Source organism: Falco biarmicus, chromosome 1 (genome assembly GCF_023638135.1).
Source record: "Falco biarmicus isolate bFalBia1 chromosome 1, bFalBia1.pri, whole genome shotgun sequence".
NCBI lineage: Eukaryota > Metazoa > Chordata > Aves > Falconiformes > Falconidae > Falco > Falco biarmicus.
This window is the reverse complement of record NC_079288.1, coordinates 19,215,646-19,231,162: the sequence shown is the minus strand read 5'-3', so window position 1 is coordinate 19,231,162 and position 15,517 is coordinate 19,215,646. Positions and strand designations below refer to the sequence as shown.

General features: G+C 68.7%; 2 protein-coding genes across 5 annotated transcripts; one reads left to right on the top strand and one right to left on the bottom strand.

Annotated features, from left to right (window-relative positions):
- Positions 1-736: 736 nt before the first annotated feature.
- On the top strand, positions 737-8,645 carry ANKRD13B (ankyrin repeat domain 13B). The gene is given in 16 exon segments (XM_056325117.1): positions 737-908; positions 4,287-4,422; positions 4,629-4,753; positions 4,839-4,884; positions 5,134-5,277; positions 5,412-5,601; positions 5,719-5,785; positions 5,887-5,968; positions 6,040-6,104; positions 6,179-6,309; positions 6,417-6,574; positions 6,656-6,808; positions 6,901-6,950; positions 6,952-7,062; positions 7,300-7,376; positions 7,469-8,645. Coding segments are annotated over 16 exon segments (1,857 nt in total). The 5' UTR covers positions 737-797; the 3' UTR covers positions 7,680-8,645.
- Positions 8,646-8,853: 208 nt separating this feature from the next.
- Positions 8,854-15,469, bottom strand: CORO6 (coronin 6). Of its 4 annotated transcripts, XM_056325152.1 has the most exons (12): positions 15,279-15,469; positions 12,778-12,977; positions 12,050-12,172; positions 11,475-11,604; positions 11,211-11,392; positions 10,962-11,081; positions 10,621-10,740; positions 10,137-10,241; positions 9,906-10,051; positions 9,777-9,834; positions 9,462-9,692; positions 8,854-9,351 (listed from the first exon to the last, which is right to left on the bottom strand). In XM_056325152.1, the coding sequence occupies exons 2-12, from the start codon at positions 12,973-12,975 to the stop codon at positions 9,229-9,231; spliced, it is 1,536 nt and encodes a 511-aa protein (XP_056181127.1). In that variant the 5' UTR covers positions 12,976-12,977; positions 15,279-15,469; the 3' UTR covers positions 8,854-9,228. The 4 variants fall into 4 exon arrangements, with proteins under 4 accessions (XP_056181127.1, XP_056181112.1, XP_056181104.1 ...); XM_056325137.1 differs by lacking the exon at positions 10,621-10,740 and having other exon boundaries at positions 12,778-13,091; XM_056325129.1 differs by lacking the exon at positions 10,621-10,740.
- Positions 15,470-15,517: the final 48 nt, after the last annotated feature.

Below are 15,517 nucleotides of genomic sequence, written 5' to 3'. Positions count from 1 at the left end.
CCCCCCCCCCCCCGAGCAGGAGCCACCGCAGCAGGGTCGCATCCTGCCCCCCAGCACCACGGGCCAGGCCGCCGGGCCTGTGCAGCCAGTGACCTCACCGCTGGTTGCCGAGGTGATGGTGCATGACGTCATGGGCAGCGGGGCTGGCGGGAGGTGGGGGATGCTGTGCGGGGGGGGGGGGGGGGGGGGGGGGCGACCACCGCCACCTTTGTCAGGGCTGAGCGGAGTGAGGAGGGGGCAGCGGCCCGGGGCGGGGGGGGCGGCGGGTGGGGGGCCGCAGCGTGGCGCCGCGGAGGCCCAGCCTCGCATTGTTCTCGGGCGGCAGCCGGAAAATGCGACGCCCGCCCGGAGGAACGCGGGCGAAAAGGAAACGGGGCTGGGGGGCCCGAGCCTGCCGCCGCCCGGGGGGGCTGGGGGCCCCCGTGCCCCCTGCCTTCGCCCCTGCCCCACCATGTGCCCGCCGGCCCATGGGGGGAGCGGAGGTCAGATGGGAAGGGGGAAAATGGGGGGGGGGGGGTGTTAGGGGGGCTGAGCGCCAGCAGGGTGACCCCTTGCAACGCCCCCGCGGGGTGGGGGGCCACGGTGATGGGCTGAACGGTGCGTGAGGGGTGGGGGGGCCGAGGAGGAGGAGGGAGGGGGCGATGCGGGCAGGGTGACTACAAGTCCCATGAGGCCGGGCGGCGGGGGGCGCGGGGGGAGCACCGGGCGGGAGGTGCCGTGCCCGGCCCGCCCCGCGCCCCCCCGCCGCCCCGCCCCGCCCCGCCGCGCCCGCCGCGCCGCTCCAGCATGCACGGAGGATGCTCGCGTCTTGCTCAGGCAGGAAGGGGCCGGAGGGCAGGTACCCGCTGCACTACCTCGTCTGGCACAACCGCGCCCGCGACCTGGACCGGGAGCTCAGCGCCAAGCAGGTGGGGGGGGCGGCGGGGTAGGGGGGGAACCCCCGGGCACGGCCCGGTACGGCCCGGTTCGGCTCCGGGCTGATGCAATGCTGCCGGGCTGCAGCCGGGCTGAGGATGGAGATGAGGATGAGCGTGGGGATGGGGGCCCTCCTGCGTTGGCAGGGCTCGGGGGGGACGACGGGTGGCGTCGTCCCCCTGCACCCCCAGCCTGTGCCAGCGGCCCCCGGGGCCGGCACGGAGCGGTGGGTACCACCCGCAGGTCCCCTGCATCCCCTGCCGCACGCAGACCCAGCATCCCTCCCCACGTGCCCCCGGCTCCCTGCTGGGCCTCTAGCGGGTCCCTGGCACCCCGACTCGCACCCTGCTTCTTGGGGTGCTGCTAGCCCTGCTTCTCGGGGTGCAGCCCCCAGCTCCCCACCCTCAGACCGAGCCCCTCACGGGGGACACGCAGGGCTCTGGTGCTACCGGGATGCAGCCCCCCAGCCCAAGGAGGCCAGGTGGCTTCTCTCAGGGTAGGGGGACACACGGTGTCCCCCAACCCGGGACCCCCCAGCTGGCCGGTGATGGAGCAGGGCCGCAGGCGCATCCCAGGCAGGTTCCCAGCCTCCCTCTCCCCGGTGGCATTGCAATTCAGGTAATAAAACCCAGCCCCGAAGACGCAGGAAACCACAGGCGCTGGAGGGAGGCCGGTGGTGAGGTTGTGGTGAGCATCCCTGCTCCTCGGCCCAGCTCGGGCACCCCAGGGTGCTGAGGGCCGTGCCGGATGGACCCCAGTGATGCACAAAACAGGGGGCCACCGTGCCGCGATGCTCCTGCCGGGATGCAGGCGATGGCTCCCGCCACACCCGCCTCCATTGTGGGGGCCAGCCGGGAGGCTGCGCCAGCATCACCCCCCACCCCATCACCAGCAGTTTTATTTCCGTGGTAATTCGGGGTCATTTTTCCCAGGAGCCCGGCGCGACAGAGATCAAAGCTGGGTGCAGGCGGCTCAGCAGGCACGGGGAAATGCAGGGGCTGCGAGGGTGGCTCTGGCCCCACTCGCCTGCAGAGGGGTTTTCTAACCCCCCCAGCCCGGCCAGCAGTGGGGCTCTGCCATGGCCCCTCCTGCTGCCATTTGCAGGGTGAGAGCAGAGCCGGCCCTGTGTGCACCCCTGGGGTGCGTGGGGGGGGCCCATGGGTGCTGTAGGCCAGGCACCAGGGCAGGTGGGGGTTTGGGGAAGGAGGTGGGACCCAGCCCAGGCCGAGCCCCCCACCTCTGTCCGGGGTATCCAGGGACATGGCTTAGCCCTTCTCCCTGCCAGAGCACCCCCTGGGTAAGTGGGTTGGGGCTGGGTGTGATGCTGGGTGTCCCCCTGCCCAGGGGCTCTGCCCTCCCGCCACCCCAGGGACTGCACGGGGGCACTGGCACTGCATGCCCACCCCGCCAACGTGCGGGTGTTTGGGTTGGGAAGTGCTGGGGCAGCTGGCAGTGTTGCTGCTCTCCATGTGCCCCATAAGGACGCTGGTAGGTCACCCTGAATTGTCACCGTAAGCTGCCATCCACACTAGCCCCCACCCGGGGAGCGAGGGCCAGTGCGTCCCGTGGCAGGGACAGTGGGAGGACGCGGCAGGCAGGACACAGAGCCCCTTGTGCCAGGACACCCCCCACCACAGCCTGCCCCACCACGCGTGGCAGGGACCTGGGGCTGCACAGTGACAGCGGCACCCAGCACCCCCTCCCTCTGCCAACCCGTGTCCCCCGCAGCTACCCGGGAGCTGGCGCTGGGGTCCCCCACCCCGGGACAGCCCTGGCAGAAGGGATGCACTGTGCCACATTCCCAACTGAACGCCATCCCTGTCCCTGTCCCCATCCTCGGTGGGTGTCACAGCCCCAGGACAGGCAGCGCTCCGAGATCTGTGCCGCAGCCCCCGTGCCGGAGCCGTGCCAGGGCCTGGGACCGAGCTCTTGCTGGTGAAAACTGGGTCACACCGTCTCCCCTGGGGCTGGCTCCAGGGCTGTGTCCCCGGAGCAGGGACCCTAGTCCTGCCTGGCACTGGGGCAGGGCTGAGGCTGGGGAGCCCTGCTGAGCCTGCGGCACCCGTCCCCCAGCTGGGGGGTGATTGGTTTAATTAGAGTCATTTCATTAGTGCAATTAAGAAGCAGCAGTCGTCTGGAGAGTGTTGGAGCAGCATGTTGGCTCCTGGGGAACTGGGGGGCTGTTTTGCTCTGTCAGTGGGGGCAGCCTGAGGGGTCCCCCTGCCTGGTGAGCCCCTGGGGATTGGGGGGGTGGCGGCATGGGGATGCCCACAGCCTGGGCAGGGGTGGGACGTACCTGGGGCAGAGTGACTGCAGGACATGCCCAAGAGCACGGCAGGGACGTGCTGCAGGTGAGAGCCTGGGCACCCCAGAGCCCACCCCCCACACCTGCCCAGCCCTAGACACCTCTGGGGTGCCCAGTCTCAGCTGGCACCTCTGGGTCCTGCACCCCAGGTTTGTTCTCCCATGGGTGGCCTCCCCAAAGCCCATGCCTTGACTGGGGGTTCATCCCCACGGCCTCCTGCCCGTCCGCATCCAACTGCCCCTCTCCTGCCACAAGGCTGGGTGCTGGGGTCGTAGAGGCTGCCCCCGCCCCCTGCTCCATCACCCCAAGCCACGTCCCCAGCCCTGGGCACGGGGGCAATGCCGCACCCTAGGCGGGGAGCAGGACCCGTGGGTGCTCAGGGTGCCCACCGCTGCCGCTGGTGGGCGAGGGATTCCTTGGGGCTGGCAGGGTGCCAGGCTCCAGGCTTGGCACAAACAATCGCAGCCCCAGCGCGCAGCTCCCCAGGGCCCGGGGATCCTCCAAGCAGCTGCTCCGCTCACGCAGCCGCCCCCGGCTCAGGCAGGGGAACACGTGCGCCCGCCGCAGCCCACGTCGCCCGCCGTGCTCCCGGCACCGATGGAGGGGGGCTGCCGGCAGCTGCTGCCTGGCAACTGGGCAGCAGCCCCCCTGCAACCTCCTAATCCCAGAGGTGGGGGGCTTTTCCCGAGCTTGCAGCTGCATTAAGCCACGCAGAGCTCTGTGCCGGGGGCATCCGTGCCCCCCGCTGCGCTGCCATGCCCTGCTCCATGCCTGTGTGGTGGGTGCAGCCCAGCCTGGCCATGCCGAGCCGTGCTGGGTGCTGGCAGCCCTCGCTGCACTCTCCCTGCCCTCCCTATGGGTCTGGCAGCAGCTGTGGGGAGCAGGGAGAGCCTTTTGGGGTGCAACTCTTGGGGGAGCTCAGGGATGATCATGCTCTCTGAGATACCATCAAACGTCGGCCGCTTTCCCTGGCCACTCCGGCCGGGAGCTTCATGTCTGTGGGGGGGTGCTGGGAGCCAAGGTCCGGCCACCCCAGCTATCCCTGAGCCCCCCTCCCTCCTGGCAGGCTGACATTGAGCAGCTGGACCCCCGAGGACGCACACCCCTGCACCTGGCCACCACGCTGGGCCACCTCGAGTGTGCCAGGGTGCTGCTGAAGCATGGTGCCGATGTGGGCAAGGAGAACCGCAGTGGCTGGACAGGTGAGCTGGGGGGGCTCACTGCCTCCCTCCTCCATCAGCCTGCCCTGGCACAGGCACGGGCACGCTCATCCTGGTGCCACAGCTCCCCGAGGGACAGGTCACGCGGTGGTACATGCACGTGGCTCCTGTGCAGTGGCCAGCGGTGCCATGCCATGCCACACCGTGCTGTGCCACTCCCCTGGGCACGGCCCCTCTCTGCCCCGCAGTCCTGCAGGAGGCTGTGAGCACCCGTGACCTGGAGCTGGTGCAGCTGGTCCTGCGCTACCGTGACTACCAGAGAGCCATCAAGCGCCTGGCTGGGATCCCCATCCTGCTGGAGAAGCTGCGCAAGGTGACCTGCCTTCAGCGGGGGCCGCCAGGGCGGAGGGGGGGACACTGGCCACGGGCTCCTCCTGACCCTGCTGTGCTCTCCGCAGGCCCAGGACTTCTACGTGGAGATGAAGTGGGAGTTCACCAGCTGGGGTAAGCTTGGGGCAGAGCGCGACTGGGGGGGAGTGGGAGTTTCCCAGCAGAGTCCCCCAGCCCCAGCATCCATCCCCCAGCCAGTGGACACCTACCCCCTTGCCCTTCGCCCCCCATGCTTGCAGACCACCTTGTCCCGCCAAGGCGTCGGGTTCCCAGATGCATCCCCGACCCAGTTCAGTGCTGCCAGCCCACTCGGGGGTGTAGGGTGGCCCCATCCCCAGCTGGGCTATCGCCATCTCTCCCCAGTGCCGCTGGTGTCCAAGATCTGCCCCAGTGACACCTACAAGGTGTGGAAAAGTGGCCAGAACCTGCGGGTGGACACCACGCTGCTGGGCTTTGACCATATGACCTGGCAGCGGGGCAACCGCAGCTTTGTCTTTCGGGGACAAGGTGAGCTGGCATCGGGGTCCCCCCCTGCCCTCCCTGGGGAGCACTGGCAGAGCCCCTTGGCACTGCAGTGGGGCTGGGTGACGTGGTGTGGGGACTGTGGTTGTCCCAGTGTACGTTGACCCATCTCCCTGCAGACACCAGCGCAGTGGTGATGGAGATCGACCACGACCGGCGGGTGGTCTACTCAGAGACGCTGGCCTTAGCCAGCCACGACCAGGAGGTGCTGCTGGCTGCTGTGCAGCCCACCGAGGAGCAGGTGATGGGGCGGTTGACGGCCCCCGTCGTCACCACCCAGCTTGACACTAAGAACATCGCCTTCGAGAGGTGGGCTGGGGGCGGCACCAAGCCCACCCCCAGGGCTGTGCAGCCCCCCGGGGTGCTGGCACCTTGGGCTGTCTGAATGAGACTGTCCGTTGGTCACGGTGCCCTGTGTCACCCCAGGAACAAGTCCGGGATCCTGGGCTGGAGGAGCGAGAAGACGGAAATGGTGAATGGGTACGAGGCCAAGGTGAGGGGCGAGGGGGTGGGCTGCCGGGGGTGGGGAGCTACGGCCTGTTGCGACGGGGGGGGGGGGGGATCCACCTCTGCCATTCCCCACTCCTCGCCCAGGTCTACGGCGCGTCCAACGTGGAGCTGATCACGCGGACACGGACCGAGCACCTCTCGGACCAGCACAAGGGCAAGAGCAAAGGTGGAGCCGGCGCAGACCGGGTGGGCAGGGGGCTGCGCCGACCCTGGCCCTCACCCCCTCCTCTCCCGCAGGCAGTAAGACCCCTCTGCAGTCCTTCCTGGGCATTGCCGAGCAGCACGTGGGGCCCAACAACGGGGTGAGTGTCCCAGGGGTCTGGGGGGCAGCCCCGCAGTTGGACCGTACCCCTCAACCCGCCGGGCTGTCCTGCAGACGCTGATCACGCAGACCCTGAGCCACGCCAACCCCACTGCCATCACCCCCGAGGAGTACTTCAACCCCAACTTTGAGCTGGGCAACCGGGACATGGGGCGGCCCATGGAGCTCACCACCAAGACACAGAAGTGAGGGGGGAAGGAGCGTGTTGGGACCCCCTTGTCATCCCCCCGATCGCTGCAGAGCCCCCGGGAGGGCAGGCAGGGGTCCCCAGCCCAGCACCTGTCCCCGGCAGGTTCAAGGCAAAGCTATGGCTGTGCGAGGACCACCCGCTGTCCCTCTGCGAGCAAGTTGCCCCCATCATCGACCTCATGGCAATAAGCAATGCGCTCTTCGCCAAACTGCGGGACTTCATCACCCTGCGCCTCCCGCCCGGCTTCCCTGTCAAGATCGGTACGGGGGGGGGTCTTTGCTGCCAGCATGGGTGGCACAGCCAGCTTCCCTCCCTGCTTTTGGTTTTTCCCTTTCCCGCAGAAATCCCCATCTTCCATATTCTCAACGCCCGCATCACCTTTGGGAACCTCAACGGGTGCGACGAGCCCGTCAGCTCCCTGCGGCACAGCCCCAGCAGCGAGGCACCCTCGCCCAGCAGCGACTCCTCCAGCGTCAGCAGCTCCAGCTCCCTGAGTATGTGGGGTGGGGGGGACATGGCTGGTGGCAGGGGGGGTGACGGACACATAGGGGGGTGCCCAGCCATGCCGCCACCTGTCTCCCTGCAGCCTCGTGCCGGGTGTGTGAGATGGACCCGGCGCTGTTTGAGGTGCCGCGGGGGGTACAGCGTGGTGGGCACCCACCAGGACGCCCTGCGGGAGGACGAGGATGACCTGCTGCAGTTTGCCATCCAGCAGAGCCTGCTGGAAGCGGGCAGCGAGTACGACCAGGTGGGTGCTGCCACCCCCCTGCCACCTCCTCCCTCCCTGGCTGGGGGACCCTGCTGCCCACCCTGTCCCCATGCTCACCCCAGGATGCTCACCCCACCTTGCCCTAACCCTGCATCCCGTGGTGGTGGGTTGGAGCTCATGCCAGGGGCCCAGGTTTTGTGGTGCTGGGGGATGGTCAGGTTTTGGGGTGCTAAGGGGTGGTCCCACCCTCCAAGCACCCCTCTGTCTGGGCCACAGGTGACCATTTGGGAAGCACTGACCAACAGCAAGCCGGGCACCCACCCCATGTCGCACGAGGGCCGCCGGGGAGACAGGTTGGTAAGGTCCAGCCAGCCCCCCTGGAGGAGCGGGAGCGGGTGCTGGCCTCACGGGGGACCCGCGCTGAGACCCTGCCACCCCCCGCCAGGACTCCCCAGCACACGGCAGCTCCCAGGCCCCCCGTTGCCCCAGCCCCAGGGGGCGGCAGGGGGCCCAGCGCCCTGTTCCCCAGCTATGCGGAGCAGCTACGGCTGGCCATGGCACTGTCGGCGCGGGAGCAGGAGGAAGCCGAGCGCCGGACGCGGCAGGAGGAGGAGGACTTGCAGCGGATCCTGCAGCTCTCACTAACGGACAAGTGACCCCGCGCCCCTGCTGAGCCCCCCCACCCCAATGGGGCTGGGGACACGGCCGGTGCCGTGTATGGAGACACGGAGGGGGACTGGGGTGGGGGGAGCCAGCCCAAGAACTGCGGAGGGCAAAGGGGGAGGGGGGTGCAGGATTTGGCCCTGGTGTGAGGGAAATCCTCCCCATAGCCGGGGTGGTGCTGGGGGGGGGGAGCACCCCACAGCAGGATAGGGTGCGGGTGGGTGACAGCCCTGCAGCTGGGGTGGCAGGGACCAGGGGGGACAACCCTATGGACTGTACCCCTCCCCTGGGACAGTCCTAGCGCCCCCCCAACCGTCCTATGGGGTGCTGCTCAGCCCCTCGCCCCGGGAAGGCGGTGAGGGGCACATCCTGCCCCAGATGGGGGGGGCCTACTGGTCACAGGGGGCCCTGGGGTGCCTGGGAGCCCCCCGGGGCCATCCCAGCCCCCTCGGCCCCCCTGCCCAGGCGCTACCAAGTGCACTTACCCGGGAGCTGCTCTGCCTGCCAACGGGGGGGGCTCAGCCCCATTGCACCCCACAGCCAGCGCGGGGCTGCACAGCCGCCCCCCACCCCAGCACGGGGGTCTGCTGGGGCAGCCAAGGGGGTGCTTGCAGAAGCCCACCCGGTGTCACCCCCACCTTAACTCCTGCTCGCAACCCCCTCCGCCCTGCTCCGATGCCCCCCCTCCTTGGCAGCACTGCACCCCCTTGTCCTGGGCGCTGACCCTGAGAGAAACCTTATGTCAAATGGTGCTAACCCCCGGCCCCCCCACCCTGGGCTGCTCCTCCTTTGCACACGGGGGGCTGGGGGCTGTGGGGGGGGCTGGGCTCGCTCCCCTGGGACTTTTCGTAGCTGGCGCCCCCCCCCTCATGCACCCCTACAAGCGACATCTGGGCCAGGGCCGAGGGAGCCTGAGCTGCTCCAACTGCGGCCACCACCAATAAATGCTCTTTAACGTTTGTCTCTGCCTCTCTCCGCCTGTGCTGGGGCTGTGCGGGCAGCGGGGTGCAGGCAGGGGCCCCCCCCGGCATGGCAGCCCCACGACCCCGGTACCTGCCACACGGCCATGGGCAGCTGCGCCCTTTATTAAAGGGGACCCAGGAGCAAAGAGCTGGTTGGGAGCACCCGCGGAGGGGGGCGATGGGGCAGGGGGAGGCACGGGGGGGGGGGGGGGGGGGGGGGGCTGATGGGGGGGGTAGCACCGTACCCAAGCGCATCCTGCCTGGGGGGGTGGCCCAACAGCTCCCCCGTCCTGGGAGGATGCTGGTGTCCAGCTTGCAGGTCCCCAGGAGGGATGCTCAGCATCCTGCCCAGCAGGTGGGACCCCCTCGGGTGCTGCAGCAGGGTGCTGGTGTGCCAGGCCACCTCGGGAGGAGGATGCGACCGATGCCAGTGGTGATGGGGGGGTCAGGGTCCGACCCCCTCCCTGCAGCCTCGGCTCCTGGGCGAAGAACATGGCTCTGGGCTCCTGCCCTCTGCGGGGACTCGGCTTTAATCCCCGGGAGGGCCGGGGCAGTCCTCGCCCTGCCCGTGGCAGCCGCGCTAGTCCGTGCCGTTGGTGAACTGGCAGAGTTTGTTCTCCAGGTCGGAGATGCGCTTCTCCTGCGCTTGGACCGTCTCCTTCAGGGCACGGATCTCCTCCAGCACCTCCTCCAAGGCTGACTGCTGCAGGGGGGGAGACGCAGGGTCACCAGTGAGCCCCCTCCAGTCCCTCCAACAGCACCCTGGGCAGGGGGACAGCCCCGCTGCAATGCCCCCGTCCCCAAGACACTCACAGAGAAGTCGGGATGGCAGGTGGAGTGGCTGCGGCGGGGGCCTGGGGGGGGCTTATTGTCCAGAATGTTCTTCTTGACCACCTTCAGCTCCCGGTTCTTGATGGGGACGTAGCCGTCACGCAGCGAGATGAGGATGGGCTCCGCATCCTTCCCCGACAGCCACTCATCCGCCTCCAGGGCCGGTTCGGGGCCCGGCGTGTCAGGGTACAGGTCATCCTGGAAGAGGTCTGACTGCGGGGGCAAGGGAGACCACGGTGAGAGGGAGTGTGTCCCCCCAGGACCCCCCTCATCTCCCCAAGACACCCCCGGGCTCACCTTGCGCGGCACCGTCATGACGATGGGCTCGCACTTGCGCTCGTGCAGCTTGAAGAACCTGCATGGGATGGAGGCAGTCAGGCTCTGGCTGCCCCCCCCAGACCCCCAGACACCCCCCCAAACTCCCACCTGGCAATTTCACACTTGCTAACGTCCAGCCCACGCTTGGGCATGAAGCCCATGCCCCGCTGCGGCTCCTTGCTGCTGTAGGTGTTCAGGTAGTGCACATAGGGTGCCTCGTCCGTGATCTCAAAGTATCGGATGCTGCTGTCACCCTGTGGGTGTGGAGATGGGTGTCAGCCCGCCCTGGCCACCCCCAGGGACAGGGTGGCACAGGGGGGTGCACCCCAGGGGTGTTACCTTCCCACAGAGGTAGACGATGCTGGAGTCGGGGTCGTAGAAGGGCAGCAGGACCCCATTGCTCGTGTCCATCTCCTGCAGGGCGATGGGCTCCTCGAAGTTGTTCTGTGGGGATGGAGCAGCGGGGGGGGGGGGGAGTTAGTGGTGGCCCCGAAACCCCCACCCCAGTTAGTCACACACGTTAGCCACGGCACACTGTGGGGACGGGACTCACTCCCCCCCCCAGGATACACAATCCCCCCCGGCACCCCCTGTCCCACTCCTGCTTACCTGCACCATCAGGTGCTCCCCAGCCTGGCTGGCCCCCCCACCAGTGCTCCCCGCTCCCCCCAGCACCCTCCCCATGCCCAGCACAGCACAGCACACTTGGGAACTTGGCATCTTTGGGGGAGGGGGGATGCAGCTGCACCCCATCCCTGGGCAGGGGGGGCAGAGGGGCGGGGGGGCCAAGTTCCCGGGGCAGCACTCCATGCGGCCTCGTTACCGGGTCCCACAAGCCCAGCTCCCGCTGGCTCATCCTGGTAAAGCCCGTGGTAAAGATGAGTCCTTCCCGTGTGAAGATGGCCCGCACGGGCCTCAACCCTTCGTGGGGGGCAAACCTCTCCTGGGGGAGGGGGAGAGAGTCAGCACGGGGCATGGGAAAGGGGGAAAATGGGGGGGTCCGGGTCCGTCCCCCAAAACAGCCGCTGAGTCCTGCTCCTGGGGAGCGCACGAGGCTCCTGGGGTGCGTGTGCTGCCGGAGAGCGTTCCCGGCATCCCTGGCTCGGCTGAGCTCCGCGGGGTCCCCGGGGCGGCACTGGCTGGGTGGGAGCTGCTGTCTCGTACCAGGTCCCAGAGGCCCAGCTGCCGCTCGCTCATCTTGCTGAAGCCGGTGGTGAAGATCTTGCCATCGGCCACGAAGATGGCGCGGATGGGGCGGGCGCCGTCGTGCGGTTTGGCTTTCTCCTGCGCCGGCCGTTAGCGGGTTAAAACCAAACACAGAGACGCGCGGGTGCGGGAGGTTAGTAGGGTCAGGAGGCATTCGGGGGGGACCCCGCGGTGGGACGGTGGGGGGGACATGGTGGAGGCACTCACCGCCACGACCTGCTGCTTGCGGGGGTCGATGATGCGGACTTTCTTGTCCTTGCAGGTGGTGACGAGGAGGCTGCCATTGCGGTTCCAGCCCACGTTGTAGATGAGGTCGGTGTGTATGTCGTCCAGTGCCAGCAGCATCTCCCCCGTGCCCACGTTCCAGAGGATCACCAGGTTGTCACAGCCTGCGGAGGACCGATGGAGTAGACACCATCACCCCACATGGATACCCCTGTCCCCCGGGAGGGTGACCCGGGACCCCCTTACCTGCGCTGAGCAGGACGTTGCGGGCGGTGGGGTGCCATGAGATGATGCTCACCCGCTTGGAGTGTCCCTCCAGTGTCACCACCGGCTCCGTGATGTTACGCATGGGGACATAGTCAGGGATCTGCCACACCTGGGGGGAGGATGGGGAGCAGGGCGTGGGGTGGGGGGGATCACCCCATGTGTGAGCGCTAAGCAGCTGAGGGCCTCGGAGCCAATTAACCTCATCTTTAATCCCAGCTCAGGCTGCGGGGAGGGTGGCGAGGGGATGGTGGCGGCAGCACCTCTGTCCTGGGGTGTATCCCCAACACTCGGGGTGCTGGTGGGCACACGGAGGAGGGCACGGCTGGGGTGCAGCCCCCAGCCCCCAGCTATTCCTGGGTGCTGAGTCGCCGGGACGGGTATATTTAGCACAAACTGCTGCATCATGGAGAGAGCAGCCGCCGCCAGCGCAAACGAATGGCACTGGGGCTAAAAATAGGCCAGTGACACTTCGCAGGCAGCAAAGGGGGGGAGAACGCTCCGTACCGCTCCCCAGCGCCCACTGCCCCCCTCCCTCCCGGGGTCCAGCCCCTCACCATGACTGTGGTGTCCTCCGAGGCGCTGGCAATGACGTTGTCGTTGTGGGGACACCAGTCGATGTCCAGCACAGGTGCCGTGTGCCCCGTCACCAGCGGGTGGTTCTTGTCCACCCGGCCTGTCTGCAATGCCGAGGTGCTGGGATGAGCCCCCAGCAGCTGGGGGGGACCCTGCCAGGTGTCCCCCAGGCCCCAGCCTGGCCATTGTGTGGAGATGTGGCACAAGTGCGGATGTGCAGGGGGTCCCGGTGGTGGCCAGAGCTTTGCACCCACCTTGAATGGGGAAACTGAGGCACGGAGTGGGAATGGGGCCCCGTAGGGACACAGAGGGAAATTATGTGCCTTGGGAGAGGTTGTTTTGTGTCCCCTCTGATGGCAAGGAGGGGCTGGGGACCCCCTCCCAGCCCCTTTGACAGGATGGGCAGGGCAGAGACCCACCCCACTGGGATGCTCCCTGGGCACCATGTGCCCCAGGGAATTTGGGCTGGGAAGAAAGCAGTCAGGGGCTTCCCACATCACCTCGGTGGCCCCTGGGATGTCACCCTTCACAGGTGCCAATGATCAAGCCAGGCTGTCCCTGCCCCGAGCCCCCACATGAGGATGGGGATGTTGGGACAAAGTTGGGGGGCTCTGGGGCCACAGCAGCCCCCCCCAAAAGCAGAGCCCATCAGCATGTTCCCACACAATACATCCTCGGGGGGGAGGGTGGGCAGGCCCTGGCTGCTCACCTTGGCAAGGGGCAGGACGATGAAGGCCCCCCCGCCACCAGACTCCACGATGATGGCCACAAACTTGGGGTTGACCGCACAGAAGGAGCTGTCGCACGTCACCTTGGAGACTCGGATGTCCTCGTACATCTGGTCGGCCTTCACCGGCTGCCCGAAGACGTGCCGGAACTTGCTCTGGCGCACCACGCGGCGGCTCATGGCTGGGGGGCGCAGGGTCAGGCCACGAACGCCCCCCAGCACAGCATGGAGGGGTTTCGACCCCTCAGGCCTCGTGCTCTGAGAGACCCCCTCCTACCCTGGGCACAGGGGTAAGCCTGGGGGGACAGAGACGGTGGGGGATGAGGGGGCAGGATGGTGCCAGACACAGTCCTGGCCCCATGGTGGGGACCGGGGGCAGCCCTCGTGCAGGGGCGTGTGGGTGCTGCAAGCGCTGAGGACCGGCATCCTGCGGTCAGAGCCGCTTGACAGCTGGGCAGGGACATGGCCGTGCCATGATGCGCAGCTGTGCCGTGTCCTGCAGCCCTGCTGTGCCCTGTGGCTGTGCCGTGCCCTGCGGCCATGCCATGGTGTGCAGCTGTGCCGTGTCCTGCAGCCGTGCTGGGCCCTGCAGCCCTGCTGTGCCCTGCGGCCGTGCCGTGCCCTGTGGCTGTGCCGTGCCCCACAGCTGGCATTGGGGTTGGCACGTGAGCGGCTGCAATAGAGAAGTGGGGCTGAAGGGGGGTTTGGGGCAGGCACGGAGGTGCCATGCACCAGGTCACAGCTCGTCCCTTCGTGCCCCATCCTGCATCGGTGGCCTGAGGTCACCTGGCTGGACCCAGCACCCAGGACGGAGGCTGTGCCTCCAGCATTGCACACACACCCCGCAGGCCCCCAACCCACTTGCTTGGCACTGACCCTGGGGAGGGCTGGAGCTGGCCCAGCCACGCAGCCCCATGGGCACGCTGGGGTGCAGAGGAGCCCCCCGGGTGGTCCCCAGCCCTCAGCCACAGCTGGGCACACTGCCCACAACCACCCATCTCTGTCCCGAGCCTGCCCTGCTCCTGGGACCTGCCTGGGGGGCACTGAGCCCCTCAGCACCCCAAACCCCCCTGGCTGGCGCTCTGCAGGACCCACGAGCCACTGACCGCCCCAGGGACACCCTGTGCTCTGCTGGGGCCTCAGCCACGGCCAGGGGCTGTCCCCAGCCCCCAAGCACAGGCTTGCGGGGCCGGTGTGGGCACTGTTAGGGGCACATCGGCCCCTTCGCGTCCCGGCCGGTGGCTTTTGGCCAGGGGTCCCCATGGCCCTTGAGCATCATCCCCAGCCTGGCACAACGGGTGTGGGCTGGAGCGGGGCGCCAAGGGGGCCTGAACCCCTGCTGCCCAGCAGGGCTGGGTGCCGGCACCACTGCTGTCACCCCCCTGGCCCTGGGCACGGCTGGGGAGAGCAAGTGGGCTCCGTGGGGATGCCCTCCAGGTGTTTTGCAGCACCTCATCCATTGCCAGTGGGAGCAGAGCTGGGGGTGCAGTCTTGCAGGGGAAGGGGCGATGGCCTGGCCGGCTGGGCAGAGTGCATGCGGGGTGCAGGCAGGGTGCAGGCAGGGTGCGGGATGCAGGAAAGGTGCAGGCAGAGTTGAGCAGAGTGCTAGCAGTGTGTAGGGTGCAGGGTGGGCTGGGTAGGGTGCAGGTGGGGTGCAGAGTTGGACAGGGTACAGGCAGGACTGATGGGGTGCAGCTAGAGCTCTGGAGGGGTGCTAGACGGGCGCAGGCAGGGCTGAACGGGGCACAGGCAGGGCTGAACGGGGTGCAGGCAGGGTACAGGCAGGGACCAGCACAGACCAGCACAGGGGACCTTGCAAGCAGGGTGCTAGAGGTCTGCAGGCAGAGTGCTAACAGGCTGCAGGCATGACAGCTGGATGGGGCGCAGGCATGATACAGGCAGGGTGCAGGTGAGGTCGGAGGGGTGCAGGCAGGGTTGAGGGGTGCTAGCAGCATGCAGGCAGGGTCAGGCAGGGTACAGGCAAGGTGCTAACAGCATGCAGGTGGGGTGCAGGCGGGGTACAGGCAGGGTGCTAGAAGCATGCAGGCAGGGTTGAGAGGTGCTAGCAGCGTGCAGGCGGGGTACAGGTGGGGTCGGAGGGGTGCTAGCAGCACGCAGGCAGGGTGCTGGCAGGGTCGGAGGGGTGCTAGCAGGGGGCAGGCGGGGTGCTGGCAGCAGGCAGGCGGGGTCAGGCGGGGAACGGGCGTGATACAGGCAGGGCGCAGGCCAGATGCAGGGCAGGGTACGGGCCGGACAGCCCCGCTCCCCGCGCCCCGCTGCCCGGCCGTGCCATTACGTTGCCACAATTGAATCCGCAGCGGCTGCTCCGGAACGACCAGAGGTCACTTTCCAAATATAGCCGCCTCCTGCGGGCGGCGGGCCGGGGCCGGGGGCTGGGGACCCACCGCCCGCCGCCCCCCCCCGCCCCCGCCCCGGCCCCGGCCCCGGCCCCGGCCCCGGGCCGCCCGCGCTCCCGCTCCCACCTGCGCTCCGCGGTGCTGCGCGCCCGGCGCTGCGCTGCGCCCCGCTCGGCTCCGCCCGGCTCGGCCCGGCCCCGCTGCGCTCCCCGCCGCCCGGCCCGGCTCGGCCCGGCCCCGCTCGGCTCCGCTCCGCCCGGCGCGGCTGGGCTCGGCACCGCGCAGCGCCGCTGCCGCAGAGAACAGCTGAGCCGAGCCGGGCGCCGGGGCCGGCACAGCCCCCCCGCGGCGGGCACCGGGAGAAG

What these genes read in the sequence shown, in the direction of transcription:
- CORO6 (XM_056325152.1), bottom strand. Translation starts at nt 12,975, where the DNA reads ATGAGCCGCCGCGTGGTGCGCCAGAGCAAGTTCCGGCACGTCTTCGGG. An exon ending in CAACGTCCTGCTCAGCGCAG is followed by an intron (nt 11,393 to 11,474) that starts GTAAGGGGGTCC and finishes GGTCCTCCGCAG; the next exon opens with GCTGTGACAACCTGGTGATC. An exon ending in AGCTGGGCCTCTGGGACCTG is followed by an intron (nt 10,741 to 10,961) that starts GTACGAGACAGC and finishes CCCCTCCCCCAG; the next exon opens with GAGAGGTTTGCCCCCCACGA.